The sequence below is a fragment of the Sorex araneus genome, chromosome 1, assembly GCF_027595985.1.
Source record: "Sorex araneus isolate mSorAra2 chromosome 1, mSorAra2.pri, whole genome shotgun sequence".
Taxonomy (NCBI): Eukaryota; Metazoa; Chordata; class Mammalia; order Eulipotyphla; family Soricidae; genus Sorex; species Sorex araneus.
Genome location: NC_073302.1, coordinates 67063425 through 67089181, shown reverse-complemented (window position 1 = coordinate 67089181; position 25757 = coordinate 67063425). Strand labels below are relative to the sequence as shown.

General features: G+C 38.9%; 1 protein-coding gene across 1 annotated transcript; it reads right to left on the bottom strand.

Annotated features, from left to right (window-relative positions):
- Positions 1 to 7320: 7320 nt before the first annotated feature.
- Positions 7321 to 22241, bottom strand: INSL6 (insulin like 6). The gene is made up of 2 exons (XM_004600334.1): positions 21962 to 22241; positions 7321 to 7679 (listed from the first exon to the last, which is right to left on the bottom strand). Exons 1-2 carry the CDS (start codon positions 22239 to 22241, stop codon positions 7321 to 7323), a joined length of 639 nt encoding a protein of 212 aa, XP_004600391.1.
- Positions 22242 to 25757: the final 3516 nt, after the last annotated feature.

Genomic DNA, 25757 nt, shown 5'->3' with positions numbered 1-25757 from the left:
TCAGTGTGAAAAACTGAAAATCTATCTGTTAAGATCAAGTACAAGACAAGGATATGCACTCTCACCAGTTATTCAACATTGTACTGGAACTCCATATTGTATTTTAATTCCTTGTAACAGTATTAAGGCAAGAAAGAAAAACTAGATGGATTCAAACTGGAAAAGAAATCCATCCCAGATGATATACATAGAAAACCCTAAAACTGTCAAAATTTCTAGAAACAGCAACCCAATTCAGTAAGTGGCATTCTAAAAACTCATTCACAGATACATATTGCATTTTTATATGAAAACATGTAGAAAAGAATTTTAAAATTCCATTTTGTTAAAAAAAATCAAGTACCTAGTAATCAACTTAGTAAAAACTTGAAGTATGAACACTTTTAAGAGGAATAGAAGATACAAAAATTGTGAACTAATACATGGATTGGAAAAATTAACATCATTAAAACAACCATTCTACTCAAAGTACTACACAGATTTAATACAATCCCCCCTGAAGATTCCCAGGGCATTCTTAAAGGATATGGACCAAATATTGCCAATTATATTACAATATTACAATATTGTGTAAAGAGATATAAAACTGCCTAAATAGCTAAAGCAATATTTAGGGAAAAATGGAAGATGGATGTTATCATAATCTATTTTAAATTATGCTATAAAGCTATAGTAGAGGAAATAGTATAATATTTGGATAAAGGCAAGCTATTAGACTAATGGAATAGAATTTAAATTCCAGAGATAAATCTTCAATTTATATACAGCTAAGGAGTTAGATGCATAAAGCAGAATAAAGAAAGTCTCTTCAACTAATGGAGCTGAGAAAGTGCTTTACCACATAGAAAAAATAAAAACCTAGACCCCCTGCATCATGCTATTCTCTAAATTAGAAATGATCAAGGATCTCAATTTAGACTATATTTATGGTTATCAAGAGATTAGTAACCAACATAGATGTGCAAAACAAGTAGAGGCTAAATACATGAAGTTCAAACAAAAAAATGTAAGGTTAACTCCTGAATTAAAATCTGGATTCAAGTCTGTCTTTGCTTAACATGAAGAAGCTTAATCAAGTTGTTTAATATATCTCAGCTTACATTGATTTTCTGCTAAGGAGTCCTAAAGAAGAAGAGACAATAAAGACATTCTCAAACAAACAAGACCTGACAACATTTGTTATAACCAAACTGACCCTGAGTGAACTACTAAAGAGCCACCTATGTAAACAAAATAACCATTTGTAAAAGCTACAATAGTAAAATGGCAATACAGCCCTTTATATCAATATCCTTGAATATCAATGGACTAAACTCTCCAATCAAAAGGCACAAAATTGATCCACTTTTGTTTACAGAAAACACAACTAAATCATAGGATAGACATAGGCCCAGAGTAAAAGTCACTTTTTTCATCATCACTTTTATCCTGTTGATTAACAATTTGCTCGAGCAGGCACAAGTAACGTCTCCACTCATCCTAGTCCTGAGATTTTAGCAGCCTCTCTTTACTCATTCTTCCCAGCAGTGCCTAATTGGAGACTCTTTCAGGGTAAGGGGAATGAGACCCATCATTGTTACTGTATTTGGCATATCTAAAATGCCACAGAGAGTTTGCCAAGCTCTGCCGTGCAGACAGGATGCTCTCGGTACCTTGCCAGGTTCTCTGAGAGGGAAAACTAGGTTATAAGAGCTTCCAGGAGCTTTGTTTTATAGTCTGAGTAAAAGTATGAAAAACAATTTTACAAGCAAATGGAAAAAAATATGTAAATGGACACTACTTATTAAGGTAACAATAGACCAAGAAATACTAACTGTAATCAACATGCATAACCAAATGTCAGGTCAGCAAAGTTCGTACAGCTTTTGTTCACAAACTTAGAGAAACACATGAATGAACACATAATAGTAGTGGAAGTATGTCACCACTGGATAGATCCACTAGACAGAATCTCAGTAAAGATATGAGAGCCCTAAATGAGGACCAAGAAGAGATTGATACAGGGCCTTCCATCCTCAACAAGCTCAATAAGCCTTCTTCTCTAGTGCACATGGAATATTCTTCAGGTAGAACACATTTTAGGACATAAATCTAACCTACATAAATTGATAAACATAATAATCATACCAAGCATCCTATAAGGCCACGATGCAACAGAGATAGAAATTAACTATAAAAAGAAGTTGAGGCTAGACTGTAACACCTAGAGACTGAACAACATGCTGCTAAATAACAGCAGATCAAAGATGAAATCATGGAAGAAATAAAAAGAGTCCTTGGTACTAATAACAAATGAATCCAGAGGCTAGTAGAAGAAAAGGAATAATTAGAACCAGAGCAGTAACCAACAATATAGAAACTGAGAAATCAGTTCAAAGGAATTAATGAAACTGGAAGCTGGTTCTTTGAAAGAATAAACAAGATAGACAAACTTGGCTAGAGTCACATTGGAAAAAGGGCTCAAATAAATTGGATCAGAATCTAAAGGGGGAGAAATTACAACAGAATGTCCTAGAAATCCAAAACATCATGAGCACTTACTATGAACAACTCTATGAAGCTGGAAAACCTAGGAAAAAATGGACAGATTCCTAGAAACATGTAATCTCCCAAAACTGAGGAGGAAGTAGAAGGCCTGAACAGGTCAATCACAAACAAGGAAATTCATATAGTAATTAATCTCCCCAAGAATAAAAGTCCTGGCCCAGATGTGTTTATGGATGAGGTTTATCAAACCCTCAGAGAAGACTTACTGTCATTGATCATTAAGGTTTTCCAAAATAACAAAGAAACAGGAATCCTTCCTAACATCTTCTATGAAGCTAACACTACAGTGATACTCAAAGATCACAGAGATATTACCAAAAAATTTCCTGGCCAATTTATTTGATGAACATTGATGCAAAAATCCTCCACAAAATCTTAGCAAACAATCCAACAGCACATCAAAAATAACTACATACCTGGTGGGGAATGTGCACTGGTAAAGGGATGGGTGTTTGATCATTGTGTGACTATAACCCAAACATGAAAGCTTGTAACTATCTCAGGGTGATTCAATAAAATTTTTTAAAAAACCATATACCACGATCAACTGGGATTCATACCAAGGATGTAAGGATAATTCAATATATATAAGTAAATTAACATAATTTACCACATCAGTAAAAGGAAAGATAAAAATTAAAAATTATATTAATTGATGCAAAAAAGTTTTTGACAAGATCCAATATCCAGTCATGATAAAAAAACCCTATAAAATAGGGGTAGGAGGAATCTTCCTCACGTTAGTCACAGCTATCTATAAAAAGCCTATATCCAATACATTTGTTTTGGGTCATACCTGGCAATACATCTCTATTTGCAGATGACATGATAAACGTTGAAGACACTAAAAAGTCCACACAAAAGCTAGAACAACCAATACAGCAAAGTGGCTGGCAACAAAGTCAATACACAAATTGGTTGCATTCCTATATATAAATAATCAGAGGAGAAACAGATCAGAGTCTATACCACTTAAAATAGTGTCCAAAAACACCAAATGTCTAGAAATCAACTTAACAAAAGAGATGAGACCTCTACTATAAAAACTTCAAGACACTCAAGAAAGACATTAAAGATCTTATGAAAAGGAAAAATTTTTCATGATCATGGATTGGAAGAATCAATATTGTCAAAAATTATCATCATTCCTAAACCACTACATAGATTCAATGAAGTCCCTAACCAAGTACAAACAAGATTTTCAAGGACTTAGAACAGTCCATTATAAAATTTGTGTGGAATCATAAAAGGCCCCCTCATCTCCAAAACCAAAAGAAAAGGGGAGGCATTTCACTACCTAACTTGAATCTATACTATAAAGCCATAGTACCCAAAACAGCATGTTACTGAAATGAACTCTCTGACCAAGGAGTCAGGACTGAATATCCAAGGATAAATACCATATAAGCAGTCTACTAATTTTTGACAAAGGACCTGAGAGCATGAAATGGAATGAAGACTGCCTTCTCAACAAATGTGGTTGGAAGAACTGGATAACCGCATACAAGAAATTAAAACTAGACCCATATCTCACACCTTACACAAAAGTCAACCCAAAGTGTATCAAAGATCTTGAAATCAGACCTGAATTTATAAAGTACATACACTGAGGAAAATAAAGGAAGAATGCAAGATCTAGACTTTAAAGAAGTTTTCAAAGATATGGTGCCATTGGCAAAGGTTACAGAATCAAAACTAAACAAACGGGACTACATCGAACTTTTAAGTTTCTGTATGGCAAAAGAAACTAGGACTAAAACTAAACTACAGCTGAATAGGAAAAATATTTTCACTCATCACAATCTAGAATCTATAAAGCACTAACAAAAATCAACCAAAAAAAACCTAAAAGCCCGATCAAAAAATGGAGAGGGGAAATGAACAAACAGTTCTCTGGGAAGAACAATGAATGTCCAACAGGCCCATAAAAATGCTCATCATCACTTATTAATAGGGAAATCCAAATCAAGTCTCTTTGAGATATTATCTTACACCAGTGAGAATGGCATATATAAAAAACACTGGCAAAAAAATTTCTGTTGGCAGGGATGCAGTGAAAAAGGAACCCTCATCCACTGCTGGTGGAAATGCTGTCAGGTCCAACCCTTATGGAAAACAGTATGGAAGGTACTCAGAAAACTCAGAATTGAGCTCCTATATGACCCAGCAATCCCATTTCTGTATATCTATCCCCAGGACAGAAAAACACTCATTCAGTAGAACATATGTTTACCATTATTTATTACAGCACTCAGTACAATAGCTATGATTCAGAATCAACCTACATGTTCAACAACATATAAGTGGATCATAAAGATGCGGTATTTATATGTGCGTGCAAATATATATATATATTTGTACATATATATGTGTGATGGAATACTACATAGCTGTAAGTAATGTTGAAATCATGCAATTTTCTGCAACATAGATGGAATTAGAAGATATCACGTTAAATGAAATAAGCCAGAAGAATAAATACAGGATGATACCACTAACATGTGGTATTTAGAATAACTGCATGGGGGAATGCAGTGTTTTAAATAGGGATGCTCTAATCAAACTTGGCTCCAGAGTATAGGGAGGAAAAGGAAAGAAAGAGTAGAGGGGAGAAAAAAGAAGAGACAGATGAGAAGAAATGTGGGCAGGTCAGAGATTCAGGTACAAAAATGGTGTCAAGGAATGATAGAGTCAAATATCTAAACCACAGAGTAAACACTGAAATCAAGAAACCCAAATTTTAACAACCAACTCGAGAAGGTGCTTGTCATGAGAGAAGGCTAGAAGTGGGGGTATATGTGAGGGAACCTGGGAATTTTGGTAGAAGGAAATTGACACAAGTGGTGGGATTGGTGTTGCGACACTGTAGTCTAAAACTCAGCTATGAATAATTTTGTGAATCATAAAAAATGCGATAAAAATGATTAAGTGCTCTAAACGCCAAAATACAACTTAAAATTTGTATTAGCCTGTTGGTAGTGGTAAAAAAAAGTGTTTGCTCAAATGCACATTATTAGCACAATTATACTTAAAACAAATACTAGTCACAACAAAATGTTTTATGAGTTTTGTTTTATTTTGTTTTGCTTCTTGGGTCACACCCAGCAATATTTAGGGGTTCCTCCTGGCTCTGCACTCAGGAGTTACTCCTGGAAATGCCCGAGGGACTATATGGGATGCTGGGGATCAAACTCAGACCAGCCATGTGTAAGGCAAATGCCCCTATCCGCTCTACTATCGCTCTGGCCCCAAAATGTTTTCTGTTTGGGGGCCACACCCAGTGGTGCTCAGGGATCCCCTGACTCTGCACTCAGAGATCATCCTTGGCAGGGCTCTGGAGGACCATATGTGGTGTCAGGGACGGAACCTCGATCAGCCACATGTAAGGCAAGTGCCGGGTCTACTATACTATTGCTCTGAACCATACAGCAAATTAGAGACACCCTAACATACAGATTATTAAAATATAGAGAGTTGTATGCTCTGTGACTTTTATTTAAGACAGATAATGCTCAAATCTTACTCCTGGGTCTGTGCTCAGAAGTGATTTCTGGCAGTGCGGTGAAGACAGTATATGGTACCTGTATTAAACCAGGGTTAGCTGTGTGCAAGGCAAGGAAACTTTAAACTTTCTACTATCCAGCTCCTGGAATTCCTACTTTCTACCATTAGTTGGATAAGCAGCATATGAAATCTTTATAGTTTCTTTTTCAAAATAAGTATTGAAATGTTCTCTTTAATTAGATTTATTATAAATTTGTGTGTACTATAGTTTAAAACTTCCCTTTTGTGAAGTTGAGATATTCAAGTTTATAAATACTATGAATAGAATTTCGTGTGAATGAGATACCATATTTTAAGAATATTCATATAGTGACTATTATCAGTATCTCTTGACACTTAATCTACTTCAGAAAGACCTTTAAATACACAAAATATTGAATTCCATATCTAGGGTTTCTGAGCCAGTAGGTCTTACGAGAAATCTCTGAGCAGCATTTCTAAGATGTTCCCAGGTGATTCTGACAGTGCAAGCCAGGAAATGGAAATTCATGAAACTGTCTTCAAACTCACAAAAGAAACAATCCTCAATAGAAACAAAAGATTTCTAGCAAGTTCCCATAATAAACCCCTAAAAGTTAAAATTATACCTATTATTATAATGAATAAATGGTGTGAGTAATCACTTTTTGTTTAGGTGTTTTGTTTTGTTTTGTTTTTGGCCCACTCCTGGCAGTTGCTTTGGGCTTAGTCCTGGCCTGTGCACTCAGGGATCATGTGCAATGGTTGCCAGGGCATATTCCTAGCTCTGTGTTCAGGGGCTATTATTGTTGAAACCAGTCAGCTACAATTCAAGGCAAGCGTCTTACCCACTGTAAAGTCTCTTGGGTCCTACGGGATGGGGTGAGGGGAATGGGAGTGTAATCACTTTTAACTTGGTGGAATAAATATAGGGATACTGGTACGAATCAGAGTGTCATTAACATCAGTCTGTATGTAATACAGACGTACCTACAGGACATCCCACAATTGGTTTAAATGCATAATGACAACCAATAATTAATAGGTAATTCTCAAATTAATGATGTCACATCTGGTAACTTCCTCAACAATAAATATATAAAATAGTCGCCTATAAAATACTGATATCTGTTGCCATCATGAAGCCCTTGCTGAGTTCTTTTACATATATCAGATATCACAACAGAGAACCTACAAAGATAAACCCACAAGACGTAAAATGTTTTTATTAAGTTAGAATAATTCTTATAATTAGTATATTTCAGTCACAACTGATGGTCTTCTCTTTAAGGGTTTATAATTAAGATATGGAAGGCATGCAATACGAAGTTCTTGTTTTGTACATCCTTTAAGACAACATTTTTCTGAGTATCCTCTGCGTTTTCTTTGGGGATGATTACCCCAAAATAAATGACTTATGGTTTTAATTTTGCTTCTATTTTTATTTTTCTTCTGAAGTTCTAGAATCTTGTGAATATATGGACTAAATTCTTGTGATGCAAAGAAAATTTTTGTCGAATCAGGTAGAAAGTTGTCCATTTCATGCTTATAATCAGACAGTGACTGCATCACCCAATTGCTAATTGTTTCCTCCTGAGACAAAGTGGGGGCTGTTGAGAGAGAAGAAAAAAATGCTACTTTAGCTGAAAATATCATCATAATGCTGTAGTCCTAGATCAGTTAATTACTAAAAACAATAACAGTTTAACTAATAAAAGTTGGACCCGATCTCAACCCAGCGTCCAGCAGGCAGGGACACCCGGCTCCCAGCACCCTCGGCAGACCCTGCAATTTTCCTTCTTCATCCAGGTGCGCCAGACCTGGGGTCAGAAGGGGCGTGGACCCTGCAGTGGTGGGCGTGGCCTTCGCTGGAGGGGGTGTGGTCTCAAGGGCAGCAGCGGCTACCAGGGCCGCATTATTTTTCCCTCTTTTCATATACTTGACAGATATCTCAATCCTCATTACCTAACTCTGTAGAGATCTCCCCAGCTACCTCAAACAGAAAAGGAAAATAATCCACTACATACTCCAATTGCACCAAAATATTAGTGGGCACAAATCCTTTCTAATTACACCAGATTACTAATGAGCACAGGTAGATATACAAGCCCAGTGTTAAAGAACACATCCTCCGAACCTTCACCAGAAACCTCACAAAGAGAGAACAGCTCTAGTGAACTGGAAGGTCCCACCTCTATACAACTGCGACAGCCTGAAGAAACAGCGCAAATCCCCATAGCAAAAAGAGGATGAAGAAGAGTCCAGAAGCTTAAGCAGGAGTTTCCCACAAGTATGATCTCTTCAATAAAGAATTCAGAGAAGAAATTATGAGAATGTTCATCGAACTTAAAGAAACAGTGGAGCAGTCTGTGAAGAAAATACGTGAAGAAATGAAAGCAGAAATAGGAAAGCTACATTCAGAAATGTCACGAATAAAAGACTTGGTCGACTAAATAAAAAGCACAATGGGAGTCCTCAACAGTAGAATGACTACAGCTGAAGACAGAATGAGTGAGCTTGAAGATGAGCAGCAGAAAGCCCACAGGCTAAAACAAATAATTGGAAAAGAGCTCAAAATAGCTCTAGGGTGAATCAGAAACCTAGGGGATGATTCCAAGTGGAATAACATAAGAATCATCGGAGTTCCGGAAGGATGAGGAGGCAACCCTAATGAGAAAGCCACAGTTAAAGAAATCATTGCTGAAAAGTTCCCAGAGCTGGATAATGCAGACGTTCAGATCCTAGGAGCCGAAGGGGCCAGCTAGAAGAGACCCTAATAAAAAGACTCCAAGACATATCACAGAATGATGGATGCCACGGATAGGGACACAATACTGCAAGAAGCATCGTCAAAAAAGGAAATCACATACAGAGGAGCACCCCGTAGATTCACAGCAGACTTATCAGAGGAAACTCTCCAAGCCAGAAGACAATGGTGGAATATATTAAAAAAAAAACCTCAATGAAATGAACACCTCACCAAGAATACTCTATCCAGCTAAGCTCACACTCAAACTTGAAGGAACCATACACAATTTCATAAATAAACAGCTCAGGAGCTTCATAGACTCAAAACCAGACTTATAAAAAGGACTAAAGGGACTCCTGTAAAAAAAGAAAAACCCCTACAAGCACAAAAAACCCCTACAGGAAGATAGCACAAAACTCCATGACAATAATCTCTCTCAACGTCAATGCTCTAAATACACCCATCAAGAGAAACAGAGTGGCAAAATGGATTCAGAAACTGAACCCAGCATTCTGCTGCCTACACATCTGAATGGTCAGAGCAAAGACAGATTCAAAGTCAATGGATGGAAAACAATCCTTCAAGCGAACAACTTCTCAAAAAATCCAGAGTGGCCATACTAGTATCAGACAACATAGATTTCAGGTTGGAAATAATTAGAAGGGATAGTGAAGGCCATTTCTTACTTATCAAAAAATAGGTACAGCAGAAAGAACTCACACTGCTAAACGTATATGCACCTAATGAGGGACCAACAAAATACTTGAAACAACTGCTAAGAGATTTTAGGGAGGATATTGCTAGCAACACACTAGTAGTTGGAGACTTCAACACTGCCTTATCACCTATGGATAGATCAACAAGATCAAAACTCAGCAAGGAAACACTGGCCTTTAAGAATAGAAGAGAGAGGGCTAATAGATATATACAGGCTTTTCATGCCCATAAAAAAGAATACACATTCTTTTCCAGTGCACATGGGACATTCTCCAAAATAGATTATGCGCTGGACCACAAAGCATACCTCCATAGGATCAGGAAGATAGAAGTTGTATCAACTATCTTCTCAGACCATGATGCACTGAAGATAGAAGTTAATCATGCACAGATGCTGAGCACCAAACCATACACCAGGAAATTAAACAACTCGATGTTGAACAATGAGTGAATCAGGGAGGAAATCAAGGAAGAAATCAAAAGGTACCTGGAAATAAATGAGAATGATGACAGGAGCTACGAGAACCTGTGGGACACAGCTAAAGTCTGATTAAGGGGAAAATTTATAGCTCTGCAAGCATATCTCAGGAAGAAAGAAAGGGCCCACATAAATAATCTGACTTCACAGCTCAAGACCTTAGAAAAGGACCAACAAAAGGAGCCCAAACCAGGCAGAAGGAAAGAAATAATAAAACTTAGAGCAGAAATCAATGATATGGAAACCCAAAAAACATTTTCAAAGATCAATGAATCTAAGAGCTGGTTTTTTGAGAAAATAAATCAGGAATCACGAATCACGAAATCCCATTAATCGCTGATTTCTCAGGTGGGCTCAGTAACATCTCATTTCGTCCTTTCCCTGAGATCTTAGAAGTCTATCTCGACTTGGCCCTCCTAACGATGTTGCACTGGGGGCTCTTCAGGGTCAGGGGAATGAGATCCAGATTGTAACTGGATTTTGCATATGAATACACCATGGGAAGCTTGCAAGGCTGTCCCATGTGGGCAGGAAACTCTCAAAAGCTTGCCAGTTTCTCCCAGAGGGAGAAGTAGGCTACAGGATATTGCACGGCCACAGAGCAGCCGCGCGCTTCTGAGAGCTTGCTTTTAAGTCTCTCTGTGGATGTTGGCCGTTGATGAGATTACACACACCTGGGTTCCTCTGCCGGTACCTTCGTGCATGAGGCCTGTTCGAACGTGTGGAGAGGGGCCTCGAGCATGGCTGTAGCTAGGTTCCAGTGGTCTTCGGCCGCTGGGAGCTCTGCTTGGGGTGGGGAGGGAAGGTGGAGCCCATCCCCTCCGAGGGGCCCTGGGGAAGACAGCCAGGCGTTCGGGCAAGAGACTCTCTGCATCACTCTCTTCTGAGAGCTTGCTTTTAAGTCTCTCTCTGGATGTTGGCCATTGATGGGATTACACACTCTCATTCAGTGAGAAAACAAATAGGATTGATAAACACTAGCAAGACTCACAAAGAAAAGAGAGAGAGAGAACTCTAATAAACTGAATCAGAAATGAAAGGGGGGACATCACAACAGAAACCAAGGAGATTCAAAAGATCATCAGAGACTACTTCGAAAGTCTGTATGCCACAAAAAAAGAGAATCTAGAAGAAATGGATAAATTCCTGGATTCCTATAGCCTCCGAAGGCTGAACCAAGATGATTTGGAATACCTGAATAGTCCTATTAATATCTAGGAAATTGAAACTGTAATCAAAAGTCTCCCCAGAAACAAAAGTCCAGGCCCAGATGGATTCACTAGCGAATTCTTCCAAACATTTAAAAAGGACCTACTGCCAGTTTTTTTCAAGATTTTCTAGGAAATCAAGGAAACAGAAACACTCCCAAACAGTCTCTATGAGGCACATATTGCCCTAATATCAAAAGCAAACAGAGACACCACAAAAAAAGAAAACTCTGATGAATATGGATGTGAAGATCCTCAACAAAACATTAACGAATAGAATACAACAACTCATCAAAAGGATCATAAACCATGACCAAGTGGGATTCATCCCAGGGATGCAAGGATGGTTCAATATTTAGAAGTCAATCATCATAATCCATCATATCAACAAAAGAAAAGATAAAAACCATATAATCACATCAATTAGATGCAGAGAAAGCATTTGACAAGATCCAGCACCCGTTCATGACGAAAACGCTCATGAAAATGGGCATAGAAGGGAACTTCCTCAATATAGTCAAAGCCATCTACCACAAGCCTATTTGCAAGCACTATCCTCAATGGGGAAAAACTAAGGGCCTTCCCTCTAAGATCAGGGACTAGACAAGGATGCCCAGTCTCACCACCTATGTTCAATATAGTACTTAAAGTACTTGCAATAGCGATTAGGCAAGAAAATGGCATTAAGGGCATCCAGATAGGAAAGGAAGAAATCAAGCTCTCACTATTCGCAGATGGTATAATATTATATCTAGAGAACCCCAAAGCCTCTACCAACAAACTCCTAGAAACAATAGACTTGTATAATAATGTCACAGGCTATAAAATCAATACCCAAAAGTCCATGGCTTTCCTATATGCAAATAATGAGAGAGAAGAAAGCGATATGATAAAAGCAATCCCATTCACAATCATGCATCAGAAAATTAAGTACATTGGTATCACCTTAACTAAGGAGGTGAAGGACCTATACAGAGAAAATTACAAAATATCACTTCACGAAATAAAAGAGGACATGAGGAAATGGAAACACATCCCCTGTTCATGGATTGGGAGAATTAACATTGTCAAAAATGGCAATACTTCCCAAAGCATTATACAGATTCAGTGTGATCCCTATAAGGATATCCAGGACATTCTTCAAGGAAATGGATCAAACACTCCTAAAAGTCATAGGGAACACAAACCCCCAAGAATAGCTAAAGCAATTTTGGGGAAAAAAGAAGATGGGAGGCATCACGTTCCCCAACCTTAAACTCTACTACAAAGCGGTAATAATTAAAACTGCATGGTACTGGAACAAAGGCAGAGCAGTAGACCAATGGAACAGGGTAGAATATCCTTACACACACCCTCAAATATATGATCATCTAATCTTTGATAAGGGAGCAAGAAATGTGAAGTGGAGGAAGGAAAGCCTCTCTAACAAATGGTGCTGGCAAAACTGGACAGCTACATGCAAAAAAAATTGGCTCAGATTTCCACTTATCACCATGTATAAAAGTCAGATCAAAATGGATTAAATACCTCAACATTAGACCAGAATCTACATCGAAGACAAGGTCGGCAAAACCCTCCACAACATTGAAGCTAAAGGTATCTTCAAAGAGGACTCACCACTGACCAGGCAAGTGGAAACAGAGATAAATAAATGGGACTGCCTTAAACTAGAAGCTTCTGTACCTAAAAAGATACAGTGACAAAAGTACAAAGACAGTCTACAGAATGGGAAAGGATATTCACCCAATACCCATCAGATAAAGGGTTGATATCAAGGATTTACAAGGCACTGGTTGAACTCCACAAGAAGAAAACATCCAACCCCATTAGAAAATGGGGCGATGAAATGAACAGAAACTTTCTCAATGAAGAAATCAGAATGGCTCAGAGGCACATGAGAAAATACTCTACATCACTAATCATCAGGGACATGCAGATCAAAACAACAATGAGATACCATCTCACACCACAGAGACTGGCCCTCATCCAAAAGAACAAAAGCGACCGGTGTTGGCATGGATGTGGGGAGAAAGGGACTCTCCTTCACTGCTGGTGGGAATGCTGACTAGTTCAAACCTTTTGGAAAACAGTATGGACGCTTCTCAAACAATTAAAAATTAAAAATTAGAGTTCCCATTTGACCCAGCAATACCACTTCTGGGAATATATCCCGGAGATGCAAAAAAGTATAGCAAAAGTGACATCTGCTCCTATATGTTCATTGCAGCACTGTTTACAATAGCCAGGATCTGGAAAAAACCCGAGTGCCCTAGAATAGATGACTGGTTAAAGAAACTTTGGTACATCTACACAATGGAATATTATGCATCTGTTAGGAGAGATGAAGTCATGAAATTTGCTTATAAATAGATAATCATGGAGAGTATTGTGCTAAGTGAAATGAGTCAGAAAGAGAGGGACAGAGAGAAGGACTGCACTCATTTGTGGTATATAGAATAACATCACATGAAACTGACACCCAAGGACAGTAGAGACAAGGGCCAGGAGGATTTCCCCATAACTGGAAGACTGCTTCATGAGCAGAGGGAAAAAGGCAGATGGAATAGAGAAGGGATCACTAAGAAAATGATAGTTGGTGGAACCAGTTGTGATTGGAGTTGCATGCTGAAAGTAGATAATGGACCAGACATGATGACCTCTCAGTATCTGTGTTGCAAGCCATAATACCCCAAAGCAGAGAGAGAATATGGGAGATATTGTCTTCCATGGAGGCATGGGTGCGTGGGAAAGGGGGGGTATACCCGGGATATCGGTGGTGGGGAATGTGCACTTGTGGAGGGATGGGTGTTGAGATTGTAACCCAAACATGAAAGCTTGTAACTATCTCATGGTGATTCAATAAAAAAAATTTTAAATGCCTAGAGGAACATGCTGAGAGGAAAAGGTAGCTCAGATAGAGAAGGGACCACCAAGTAAAGGGTGTTTGGAGGTCCCGCTTGGGATGGGAGATGCGTGCCAAGAGTAGACTTTGGACCGAACATGATGGCCATTCAATACTTGCATTGCAGACCACAACACCCTAAAGGTGAGAGAGAGAGTGAAAGGGAGTGTGCCTGCCACAGCGGTGGGGGAGGGGGGGATGGGGGGATGGGAGGGATACTGGGAACATTGGTTTTGGTAAACGGGCACTGGTGTAGGGATGGGCACTCAATAATTGTATGACTGAAATGTACACATGAAAGTTTGTGGGTCTGTCCCATCAATGTTAAGGAAATTGAAACGGTAATCAAAAACCTCCCCAAAAACAAAAGCCCAGGCCCAGATGGTTTCACTGGCGAATTCTTCCAAACATTTAAAGAAGACCTATTGCCTGTTTTCCTCAAACTTTTCCAGGAAATTGAAAAAACAGGAACTCTCCCAAACAGTTTCTATGAAGCACATATCTCCCTAATACCAAAAGCAAACAAAGACACCACTAAGAAAGAAAATTACAGACCAATTTCCCTGATGAACACCGATGCGAAGATCCTCAACAAAATACTAGCAAATAGGATCCAACAACTCATCAAAAAGATCATACATCACGACCAAGTGGGATTCATCCCAGGGATGCAAGGATGGTTTAACATTCGGAAATCAATCAACATAATCCAGCATATCAACAAAAGTAAAGATAAAAACCATATGATCATATCAATAGATGCAGAGAAAGCATTTGACAAGATCCAACATCCTTTCATGATGAAAACCCTCGCCAAAATGGGGTTTGGAGGAACTTTCCTCAAGATAGTCGAAGCCATCTATCACAAGCCTACAGCAAGCATTATCCTCAACGGGGAAAAAACTAAGGGCCTTTCCTCTGAGATCAGGCACAAGACAAGGATGCCCACTCTCACCACTCCTCTTCAATATAGTACTGGAAGTACTTGCGATAGCTATTAGACAAGAAAAAGAGATTAAGGGCATCCAGATAGGAAGGGAAGAAATCAAACTCTCACTATTTGCAGACGACATGATACTATATCTAGAGAAGCCTAAAACCTCTACTAAGAAACTCTTAGAAACAATAGACTTATACAGTAAAGTTGCAGGCTACAAAATCAATACCCAAAAATCCATGGCCTTCATATATGCAAACAATGAGGCAGAGGAAAGGGACATGAAAAAAGCAATCCCATTCACAATCGTGCCCCAGAAAATCAGGTACCTCGGAATCAGCTTAACCAAGGAAGTAAAAGACCTTTACAAAGAAAACTACATAACGCTACTCCATGAAATCAAAGAGGACATGAGGAAATGGAAACATATACCCTGCTCGTGGATAGGGAGAATCAATGTTGTCAAAATGGCAATACTCCCTAAAGCATTATACAGATTCAATGCGATCCCTATAAGTATACCCATGACATTCTTCAAAGAAATGGATCAAGCAATCCTAAAATTCATATGGAATAACAAACGTCCAAGGATAGCTAAAACAATTCTTGGGAAAAAGATGATGGGAGGCATCACCATCCCCAACCTCAAACTTTACTACAAAGCAGTAACAATTAAAACAGCATGGTACTGGAACAAAGGCAGAGCCGTAGACCAATGGAACAGGGTGGAATATCCCTACACACAACCCCAAATGTATGACCATCTAATCTTTGATAAGGGAGCAAGAGATGTGAAGTGGAGCAAGGAAAGCCTCTTTAACAAATGGTGCTGGCACAACTGGACAACCACATGCAAAAAAATGGGTTTAGACCTTGACCTGACACCATGCACAAAAGTCAGATCAAAATGGATTAAAGACCTCAACATTAGACCACAAACCATAAGGTACATTGAAGACAAGGTCGGCGAAACCCTCCACGATATTGAAGATAAAGGTATCTTCAAAGGTGACACGGAACTAAGCAATCTAGTAAAAACAGAGATCAACAAATGGGACTACATTAAACTAAAAAGCTTCTGCACCGCAAGAGATACAGTGACCAGAATACAAAGACTATCCACAGAATGGGAAAGGATATTTACACAATACCCATCAGATAAGGGGTTGATATCAATGGTATATAAAGCACTGGTTGAACTCTACAAGAAGAAAACATCCAACCCCATCAAAAAATGGGGCGAAGAAATGAACAGAAACTTTACCAAGGAAGAAATACGAATGGCCAAAAGGCACATGAAAAAGTGTTCTGCATCACTAATCATCAGAGAGATGCAGATCAAAACAACTTTGAGATACCACCTCACACCACAGAGACTAGCACACATCCAAAAGAACAAAAGCAACCGCTGTTGGAGAGGATGTGGGGAGAAAGGGACCCTTCTTCACTGCTGGTGGGAATGCCGACTGGTTCAGCCCTTCTGGAAAACAATTTGGACGACTCTCAAAAAATTAGATATTGAATTCCCATTTGACCCAGCAATACCACTGCTGGGAATATATCCCAGAGAGGCAAAAAAGTACAATCGAAACAACATCTGCACATGTATGTTCATCGCAGCACTGTTTACAATAGCCAGAATCTGGAAAAAACCCGAATGCCCCAGAACGGATGACTGGTTGAGGAAACTTTGGTACATCTATACAATGGAATACTATGCAGCTGTTAGAAAAAAGGAGGTCAAGAATTTTGTAGTCAAGTGGATGGGCATGAAAAGTTTCATGCTGAGTGAAATGAGTCAGAAAGAGAGAGACAGACATAGAAAGATTGCACTCATCTATGGTATATAGAATAACAGAGTGGGAGACTAACACCCAAGAACTGTAGAAATAAGTACCAGGAGGTTGACTCCATGGCTTCGAGGCTGGCCTCACTTTCCGGGGAAAGGTCAACTCAGAGAAGCGATCACCAACTACATTGTAGTCGAAGGCCATGTGGGGGAAGGGAGTTGCGGGCTGAATGAGGGCTAGAGACTGAGCACAGCGGCCACTCAACACCTTTATTGCAAACCACAACAGCTAATTAGAGAGAGAAAACAGAAGGGAATGCCTTGCCACAGTGGCAGGGTGGGGTGGGGGGGAGATGGGATTGGGGAGGGTGGGAGGGACACTGGGTTTACGGGTGGTGGAGAATGGGCACTGGTGAAGGGATGGGTTCCAAACTTTGTATGAGGGAAGTATAAGCACAAAAGTGTATAAATCTGTAACTGTACCCTCACGGTGATTCTCTAATTAAAAATAAATAAATTTTTTTTTAAAAAAAAGAAAGTTTGTGGGTCTGTAACTATATCTTATGGTGATTCATTAAAAAAAATAAAAAGTTTAATTAAAAAATGCCTAGGAACTTAGGGATATAGCATAGGCATCACGGTGCTTGCTTTGTATGCAGTTAACCCTGATTATGTCCCTGTGACTGCATACAGTCCCCAAGCACTTCCAAGAGTGTTTTCTGAGCAATGCCAACTATGGCTCAAAAAACAACAACAAAATTTGAATGCCTAAGTATTAAAACTTTAGGAAAGATTTTAAAGAAACTACAGAAAATAAGTCATTTATTAAGTAGATATAGATATACAGAAATAGCTATTTGATCACTTAAAATGTGTAATAACAAATAACACTCAAGCGAAAAGTGAATTGGGTTGCCTTGGTATATAGAAGAACAATTCTGGATAATATGTGCCATATTCTGTTATATAAGGGGGAAAATGCAGACAATAAGAAAACTTTTTCATGAAAGAAGAAAGTTTACACTAGAAGATTAAGGATTTAACATGAGAAGTAAAACAAAGTTAACAGGGGGACAAAAAAAGAACCTCTAAGCAAAATTTCAAAGTATGGGCAATAAAACAAAAATATTTATTGCCTAAAAAGGAAGGCTTCCTGTGAAATAACACCAGTAGACATATGAAAAAGTAAAACATATTTGTGGTATCTAAAATCAACAACTGATTACTCTTGTGATATGTATTTTGATTGAATATTAAAAATAAGCTGGAAAACATCCAACAAAATGGGCAAGATATATGAATAGAAATCATTCAGAAAAAGAAAAACTATCGGATTAATATGTAAATGAAGTAGGTTAGAGCCTGAGCACGATAAAAATGAAATGCCAATTCAAATTTATTATACTAGCAAAGTTAAACATTATGTAGTGCTAAGTATTTTCATTATAGAAATCCTTAAGAACTGTAACTGCAACTATAATTGGTATCACTTTACTACAGAACAGTATGAGACATTTCAACACTCTGAAACATTTCACCATTTAAACATAGGATATACCTTAAGACATAGCAATTCTCCTCCACTTATATATGCTACAGAAATTTTTAGAGGTCATAATGAGGTCCATAGCATGATGTTCACTGCAGTTTAACAGTGGCAGGGAGTTGAAAGTGACAGAGATTATATGTGCCTTGTTACTGAGAGAATAAGCAATACATGAGGGATGTGTGTGAATATTAGGAAGTAGTTCAAAGCAATGGACTAAATGCTCACATAGCAACAATAAGATGTAAATCCTAAATATGATTTAGAGATATTTTAAATACATGCACAAGAAATGCACAATGTGCAAAACCTTATACAAATAAAATTCATAGTACACACAAGGGAATAACTGGCTAGAAGAAGAGCAAGCATAGAGAAAGAAGATATGTAAAGACTGATATCCTCTAACTTACTGTATAATTAATTTATATTTATTATCTTCTTTCACTATTCTGTAAATATGATAAGGGTAGGAGCTTCCTATCTCTGGAGAGAAACTGTCCACTCTTCCATCTGAACCAAGCAGAATAAGTATCAAATACAAACTCAAATTTTGCTTAATTAACACTTAAAAAAATGGGTACTGCGTGGACTACTGTAGCAATTATTTTGGAAACATACTTTTTTCAACTTTAAATCGAAAAATTTAAATTTCACTCACTGAATAGCATTTAATTTTTCAGAGGTGTGTGAATAACACCTTACAGGAAGAAGTCATTAATCAACTCTGAGATTTAAAGTTGAATTTTTTAAATTAACAAAATATTTTTATCTCCAAAGCATGCTTTGTTAAAGGGATTTTGAGTTCTTTTAACAAAACAAACTCAAGGAGCCCTAGAGATAGTACAGTAGGTAGGGTGATTGCCTTACAGAGGCCAACTTTTGGGCTGGACCCCTGACATCCCATATGGTCTCCCAGGCCCAAAAGGAGTGATCCCTATGTACAAAACCATACGTGAGCCTTGAACATAGTTGGTGTGCCTCAAAAACAAAAAAATAAAATAAAAAACAAACTCAAACACTGATATATAAAGGCAAAGTTCTGACTATAGTATAGGCAGTGAGGGCATAGTATTTAATGTGAGTGAAATGCTCACCCAACAAGTAGTGAGAGAGAGTTCTTCTTGGGCTTCTAGGAGAAAAGATAGGAAAAGCTAACTAGCCAAGAGGTTCTTAAAATTCATATTTTGAATTATCTATAGAACTTTTATAATTACTTACATATTCCTAATACTTCTAATGATATGGGGGGCAGACCACAACCACAATTACATAATTTCTAGAGGGGGAGACCCAGACTTTAGTACTTTCTATTTAGTTGAGGTGCTTCCATTGTGCAGTGAACTTTGAGAGCCAATGAACTAGACCTGCGTTATTCAAAAAGCACTATCCACCTATCAGCATTACCATTATCTGAGAACTTACAAAAGTATATTCTTAGGACTCTTCCCAAGCCTATAGACTCTGTATATTAGCAGTATAACACAGGTCATTTATATGCACATTAAAGTGTGAGAATCACTGAAACAAAGAACAAGTGAAGAATATGGGTAGAGATACCATCATAAAAACAGGATCAGATGAGTTTGTATGTTGGTAGGTTTGATGGTGAAAAATGATCAAGATTCTACCTGATGATTTCTACTGTTTCTGCACCAATAATTATTTAGTGTGAGGGGGCTTTGTTTACACCCAACTGTGATCAGGATCACTCCTGGTGATGATGGGAGTGGGGGGAATACCATTTGTGGTGCCGAGGATCTACCTGAATTGGATGCATACAGGAAAGTGCCTTAACCCACTTTGCTATCTCTGGCCATGCAGCAATAATCTTTTTAAGTTTCATCCTTTCATTCATTAAAAAAGAAGTTAATGAGTTACTACAATGTACTAAGAACCTTTCTAGTTTGTTTTAATCATCTCCATCAGAGTCTCCTTAATAACACAATTTTTCAGTTGTGAATCATATGGACCCTAATGGGTCCCCAGGATGTTTGACTGGGGCCACAGGTAAAATGTGCATTAATAGAGGTTACCAAAGGAGACTAAGGGCCAACCAGTAGGACATGGGGACCACAGGAAGAAAACATGATCATAAGAGTACCAGGATCAAGGGGTAAAAGGTTGAGAGGCACAGGCATAGAAATGTCAGTCCTTACTTTAAAATATTTCTGTAAATTACTTCCAAATTAAATAAACTTTTTTTGTTGAGGGGGGCAACACCCAGAAGTGCTTAGAGCTTACTCCTGACTCTGCCCTCACGGATCATGCCTGGTAGGCTTGGGAATTCATATGATATGCAAAAGAAGGGCCCTGCTGTCTAAACCTTTGCATTTGACACTAGGAACAGCCCATAAACACAACAGAACATGGAAGATAACAATCCGGCTGAAAAAGAGTTCCTAAATACTGCTTAAGAGCATTAAGTATAAACTCAATATACACTAAGCACACTGTATGCTCAGCCATCTCCTAGTGTTTCAGATAAAAATACACATGAGTCCCTACAACCTGGTAAGGCAAATAGGGCTTGGCCCTAAGAAAATAAGACTTGCGCAGCTACAGAGATTAGAAGGACACTGCCATTGGTTTAATATCCTATTAAGACTGTTGAAATCTTCAATTTTATCTCTAAACTTGCAAAAAAAAAAGTAATATGGAAACTTTTATGTGAAGCTTGTTGGGACAATGGTCCAAGTGTGAGCAAGATAAGAAATATTTTTCGGTGTTAGTACCTTTATCTGACCCTTCCTGTTTTTGTTTTGAACAAGAAACCCTTGTTGACTTTGCTTGCTTGTTTATTTTTTATGTTGCATATCTGACCTGTTATATTACTGGTCGTGGTGGCAGTAGAATGGAATTAGGTGTTTAGAAACTGTGGTAGAACAGAGAAGGAAATGATTGTGGAGGAAAACATCTTAGTGAAGACTTTACCGGGAAACTGTTTAGGTTTTGAGGGGCAAAATGGGTGTTTGCCAATATTCTAGAGAGGGGATGGGTAGAGAAGCAGCTGCATTCTTCTGGTGTAGACTTTAAAGGGTGGGGGGACTTCTTCCAAGCATTTCCCTAGGGGCTAGGGGCCCCCCTCCCACAGACACTAAGTCTGGATGGCTCCGAGTTAGGGTTCTAGATGTAGCGCTGCTCAACCGGGTTGGGGATCACCAAAGCCAACTAGGTGGATTTTCCAAGATTATACCCAGAATTGCTGGGGGTTCATGTGGTGCTTGTTTTGAACCAGGTCATAATGCATGCTTTGAGCTCTCCTGACAGCTGAAAGAAGATCCTTAAGTGTAGTCGTCTATGTGTACACATATTTCTAAGTTTTAAAAAAAGTGTGTGTGTGTGTGTGTGTGTGTGTCTGTCTGTCTGTCTGTCTGTCTGTAGGGAGTCCTAAGAGAGGTTTTTCTCTAACTGCCATATATTTGTTTAGAACAATTAAAAATTGTTTACCTCTGTACCAGATACGAAATGCCGTTTATCGGGGAAACTTGCCCTTTAGCAGAACCCATTCCAGGATCAGAACTGCCTGGTGACAAACATACAACGCCCTGGGTTTAGATTCTTACCTGAGCTGCTGTCTTTCTCCAAGATCATGAAAGGGGTTTGGGGGTTTTCAAATTGGCTCGGGGTGAAGCTTTCCTCCTTAACATGGGAAAACAGCCGCGTGGAAGGCGTGCGCTTTCGCTCGAAGTTGCCCCAGTTAGAGCCGCCGCAGAGTTTGACGATTTCTTTCAGCAGGTGCCTGCCGCACAGTTTGCGAGGTTCTCTCACTTCGGTCTGCTCCAGGGAGAATCGAACCAGCAGGAGGCAGAGACATAGCAGACACCAGGTGAGGAGGGGCGGCATCCCTGGAGACCCAGCCAGGTCTCCCAGGCTCCCTAACTGCCAGCTGCGGCTCCCTCCAGCCCCGAAGCTGCTGCCTGGTTGGGCAGAGCGGCAACTAGGCGCGTAACCGACTCTCCCCAGAGTTCTCGCGAGAACTCCAGGACACAGCGTGCTGGCTATACCCCTGTTTCCCGCGCTTCTCGCTGTTTCACCGCGTTTCCAGAAGGCTCTTCCCGAGGCTTGGCTGTCTGACTGATGGGCTTGGTGACTCGTTGATTTCATTTTTCACATCTTCCTGAAAAAGACTGTGATGAATAGTGGGACTGACTCCAGTGAGAGTTGTAAGAGGTGCCCCCTCCTTTCGGTGGGACACCCTCCTGCCTTGTGTGCCCACCCGTGGAGTGGGAATCCTCCCTAAGACAACCGCGGTAGGTTTGTTCCCGTTTACTTGTGTGTTTTGTGAGTGGGGCTGGGGGCCGGAGCAGCACACCCAGCAGTGCTCGGGAACTGTTGCTCGAGGCTCGTTCCTGGCAGCGCCGTTCTAGCGTGGCATGGGACCTCCTGCGGGCAAAGCATGAGTCTCACTCCTTGAGCTAGTGTTTAGGCCCCCATGTATGACGACTTCTTCCCTCCAATGTCCAGGCTTCAATGAAGCAGTAGGCATGTGCTCTGCTTCCCATTTTACTGAAGAGTGTAATGCATGCGTAGTTGATGGTCATGTACATCAAACGTGTATGAGTAAGTGTATGTACGTTTGAAACTGAGTCAGTGCTTCACTGAATCCCTGTTTGTATTGCAGGGAGAAATGGGCTTTAGCTTCAGTCTTCAGAATGAAGAGGTACTGGAGATAATCTGGTTCCTTTTGGTTATAAGTTATGGAACTTTGTTGCCAAGTTGTAAAGAAGTGTACGGCTGAAATTTCTAGAGCTTTGCCTTCTTAGAGTAAAAATGTTTTGTTCAATTAGGGGGGCAGAGTGGGGAGGGGGTAAACAAAGTCGCTATAAGTTACTTTGTCATTTTTTTAGTTTAAATTTTTCTTCCAATTTGTATTTAGGCATGATAATTTACAGTGCTATTAATAATAGTTTTATTATTATATAAGGTTCCAATACCACAGCGGCCACTAGAATGCCCAAATCCTTCCACTAATTCTCAAGGTTCCTTTCCACTGCACACTTTCCCCTTGATCCCCATGACAAACAGTTCTATAGACTGATTCTGGGAGTTGTTATTATTCCCTTACTGTGTTTCTATATATTCCACCGTGTGAGACAGCATCTTGTATTTGGCCCTCTCCTTCTGCCTCACTTTAGTTAAGCATATATGTTCCACTTCCAACCACATTGCAACTCAGTGCAGTGTTACACCTTTTCTTATACTACGTAGTACTTCATATACCACAGTTTCTTTATTCAGTCATCTGTTCTTGGGATTTCTTTCAAGGGGGGTCTTGGTTGCACTGAATGTAGGAATGCAAAAAACTTCAAAATAGTGATTTAGTGTACCTAGAGTAGATACCAAGAAGTGGAATTGCTGGGTCATATGGAGACTTCTATCATTCTTTCTTTCTTTCTTTCTTTCTTTCTTTCTTTCTTTCTTTCTTTCTTTCTTTCTTTCTTTCTTTCTTTCTTTCTTTCTTTCTTTCTTTCTTTCTTTCTTTCTTTCTTTCTTTCTTTCTTTCTTTCTTTCTTTCTTTCTTTCTTTCTTTCTTTCTTTCTTTCTTTCTTTCTTTCTTTCTTTCTTTCTTTCTTTCTTTCCCTCTCTCCCTTTCTTTCTTCCTTCCTTTTTTCAAAAGTATTCAAAGTAGAGTTTCATGCATAAAACATTCCAACACTACATAGGTCACCAGAATGCCTTTTTCTCTCCATCATTGTCCCAATGGCCCTCCTAATTTCTTTCTGTAGCAGTCTTACTAATGAAGTTTTCAGTTTGTTTCCTTTGGGCATTTTTTATTCCACTATGTTTTTTCTTTATATTCTGCATATAAGAGAGATCATTCTATGTCTATACCTCTTCTAACTAATTCCATTCAGCATGATACTCTCCATATCCATTCACAAAGAAGCAAATTGCATGATTTCATCTGTTATTATAGCCAAATAGTATTCCACTGTGGATATATTACCATAGTTTCTTTATCCAGTCATCTGTTTTTGAACATTTAGGTTCTTTCTAGATTTCTGGATATTGTGAATAATGCTGCACTGGACATAGGACTGCAAATGTCTTTTCTGAGTAGAGTTATGAGGAACTTGGGGTAGATGCCAAAATTCGGAATTGCTGGATCAAATGGAAGCTCAATTTCTAGTTGTTTTTTTTAAAAATTAATCTGAAACAGTGATTTTACTGTCAAACAATTCAAGAAAATGTAGGAACAGTAAGTGAGAAAAATACTGCCCAATATATAAACACTTTTTGAAATATGACTTGTGAGCTTTTTATTTTTATTTTATTCTTTAATTAGTGAATCACCATGAGGGTACAGATACAGATTCATACATTTTAGAACTTGTTTTTCCCACATACAATGTTCACAAACACATCCCTCCACCAGTGCCCATTCTCCACCACCAATAAACCCAGTATCCCTCCCCGCCCAATTCCATCTCCCCCCCCACCCCACCCTGCCTCTGTGGCAGAGTATTCCCTTTTGATCTCTCTCACTCTCCGATTGGGTGCTGTGGTTTGCAATAGGGGTATTGAGTGGCCATTGTGTTCAGTCTCTAGCCTACTTTCAGCACACATCCCCCTTCCCGAGCGGGATCTCCAACCACATTTTAGTTGGTGTTCCCTTCTCTATCTGAGCTGCCTTTTTCCCCAGCAAGTGAGACCAGCTTCCAAGCCATGGAGCCAACCTACTGGTACTTACTTCTACTATTCTTGGATATTAGTCTCCTATTCTGTTATTTTATATTCCACAGATGAGTGCAATCTTTCTATGTTTGTCTCTCTCTTTCTGACTCATTTCACTTAGCATGATACTTTCCATTTTGATCCACTTATATGCAAAGTGGCTTGTGAGCTTTTTAAATGTTAAAATGTTTTTCTTTCAAGACTTGGGGGATAGAGGAGAGGAGAAACAAGTCATGAAACAAGCAACAAACTAAAGATTAGCTTTTGTTTGCCTTCAAAAATACAAGATAAATATTTTTATTTTTAATTTTATTTCATGATAATTTGACACAGGCATTCAGTATTCCAACACCATTCCACTACCACTGTCACCTCACCTCTACCATTGTCTCCATTTTCCCAACCACCCCTAAAGCCTGCCCCTGTATCAAACCAAAATATTTTATATTGCTAATTATTTCTAAATAGATAACAGAATGATTGAAAAATATTTTCTTAGAAAAAAATTAGTGAAAATCATTGCATCTCACTATGGGGCCATGAAGTTCTTGTCTGAGGGTTTACTAAGCTGTTGTTGCAAGCTAAGTCTTCTGTGTTAATGATATTGTTAGTTGAGATTGGTTGGCTGCCACATTTCACATTTCCATCCAATCTGGTATGTTACTACTCAGATGTCAGTATGTA

Bases quoted from the DNA above. Each gene is read 5' to 3' on its own strand.
- INSL6 (XM_004600334.1), bottom strand. From the start codon at position 22,241: ATGCCGCCCCTCCTCACCTGGTGTCTGCTATGTCTCTGCCTCCTGCTG. The intron at 7,680-21,961 runs GTAAGAATCTAA...CTCTCTCAACAG, and splicing joins GGAGAAAGACAGCAGCTCAG to CCCCCACTTTGTCTCAGGAG.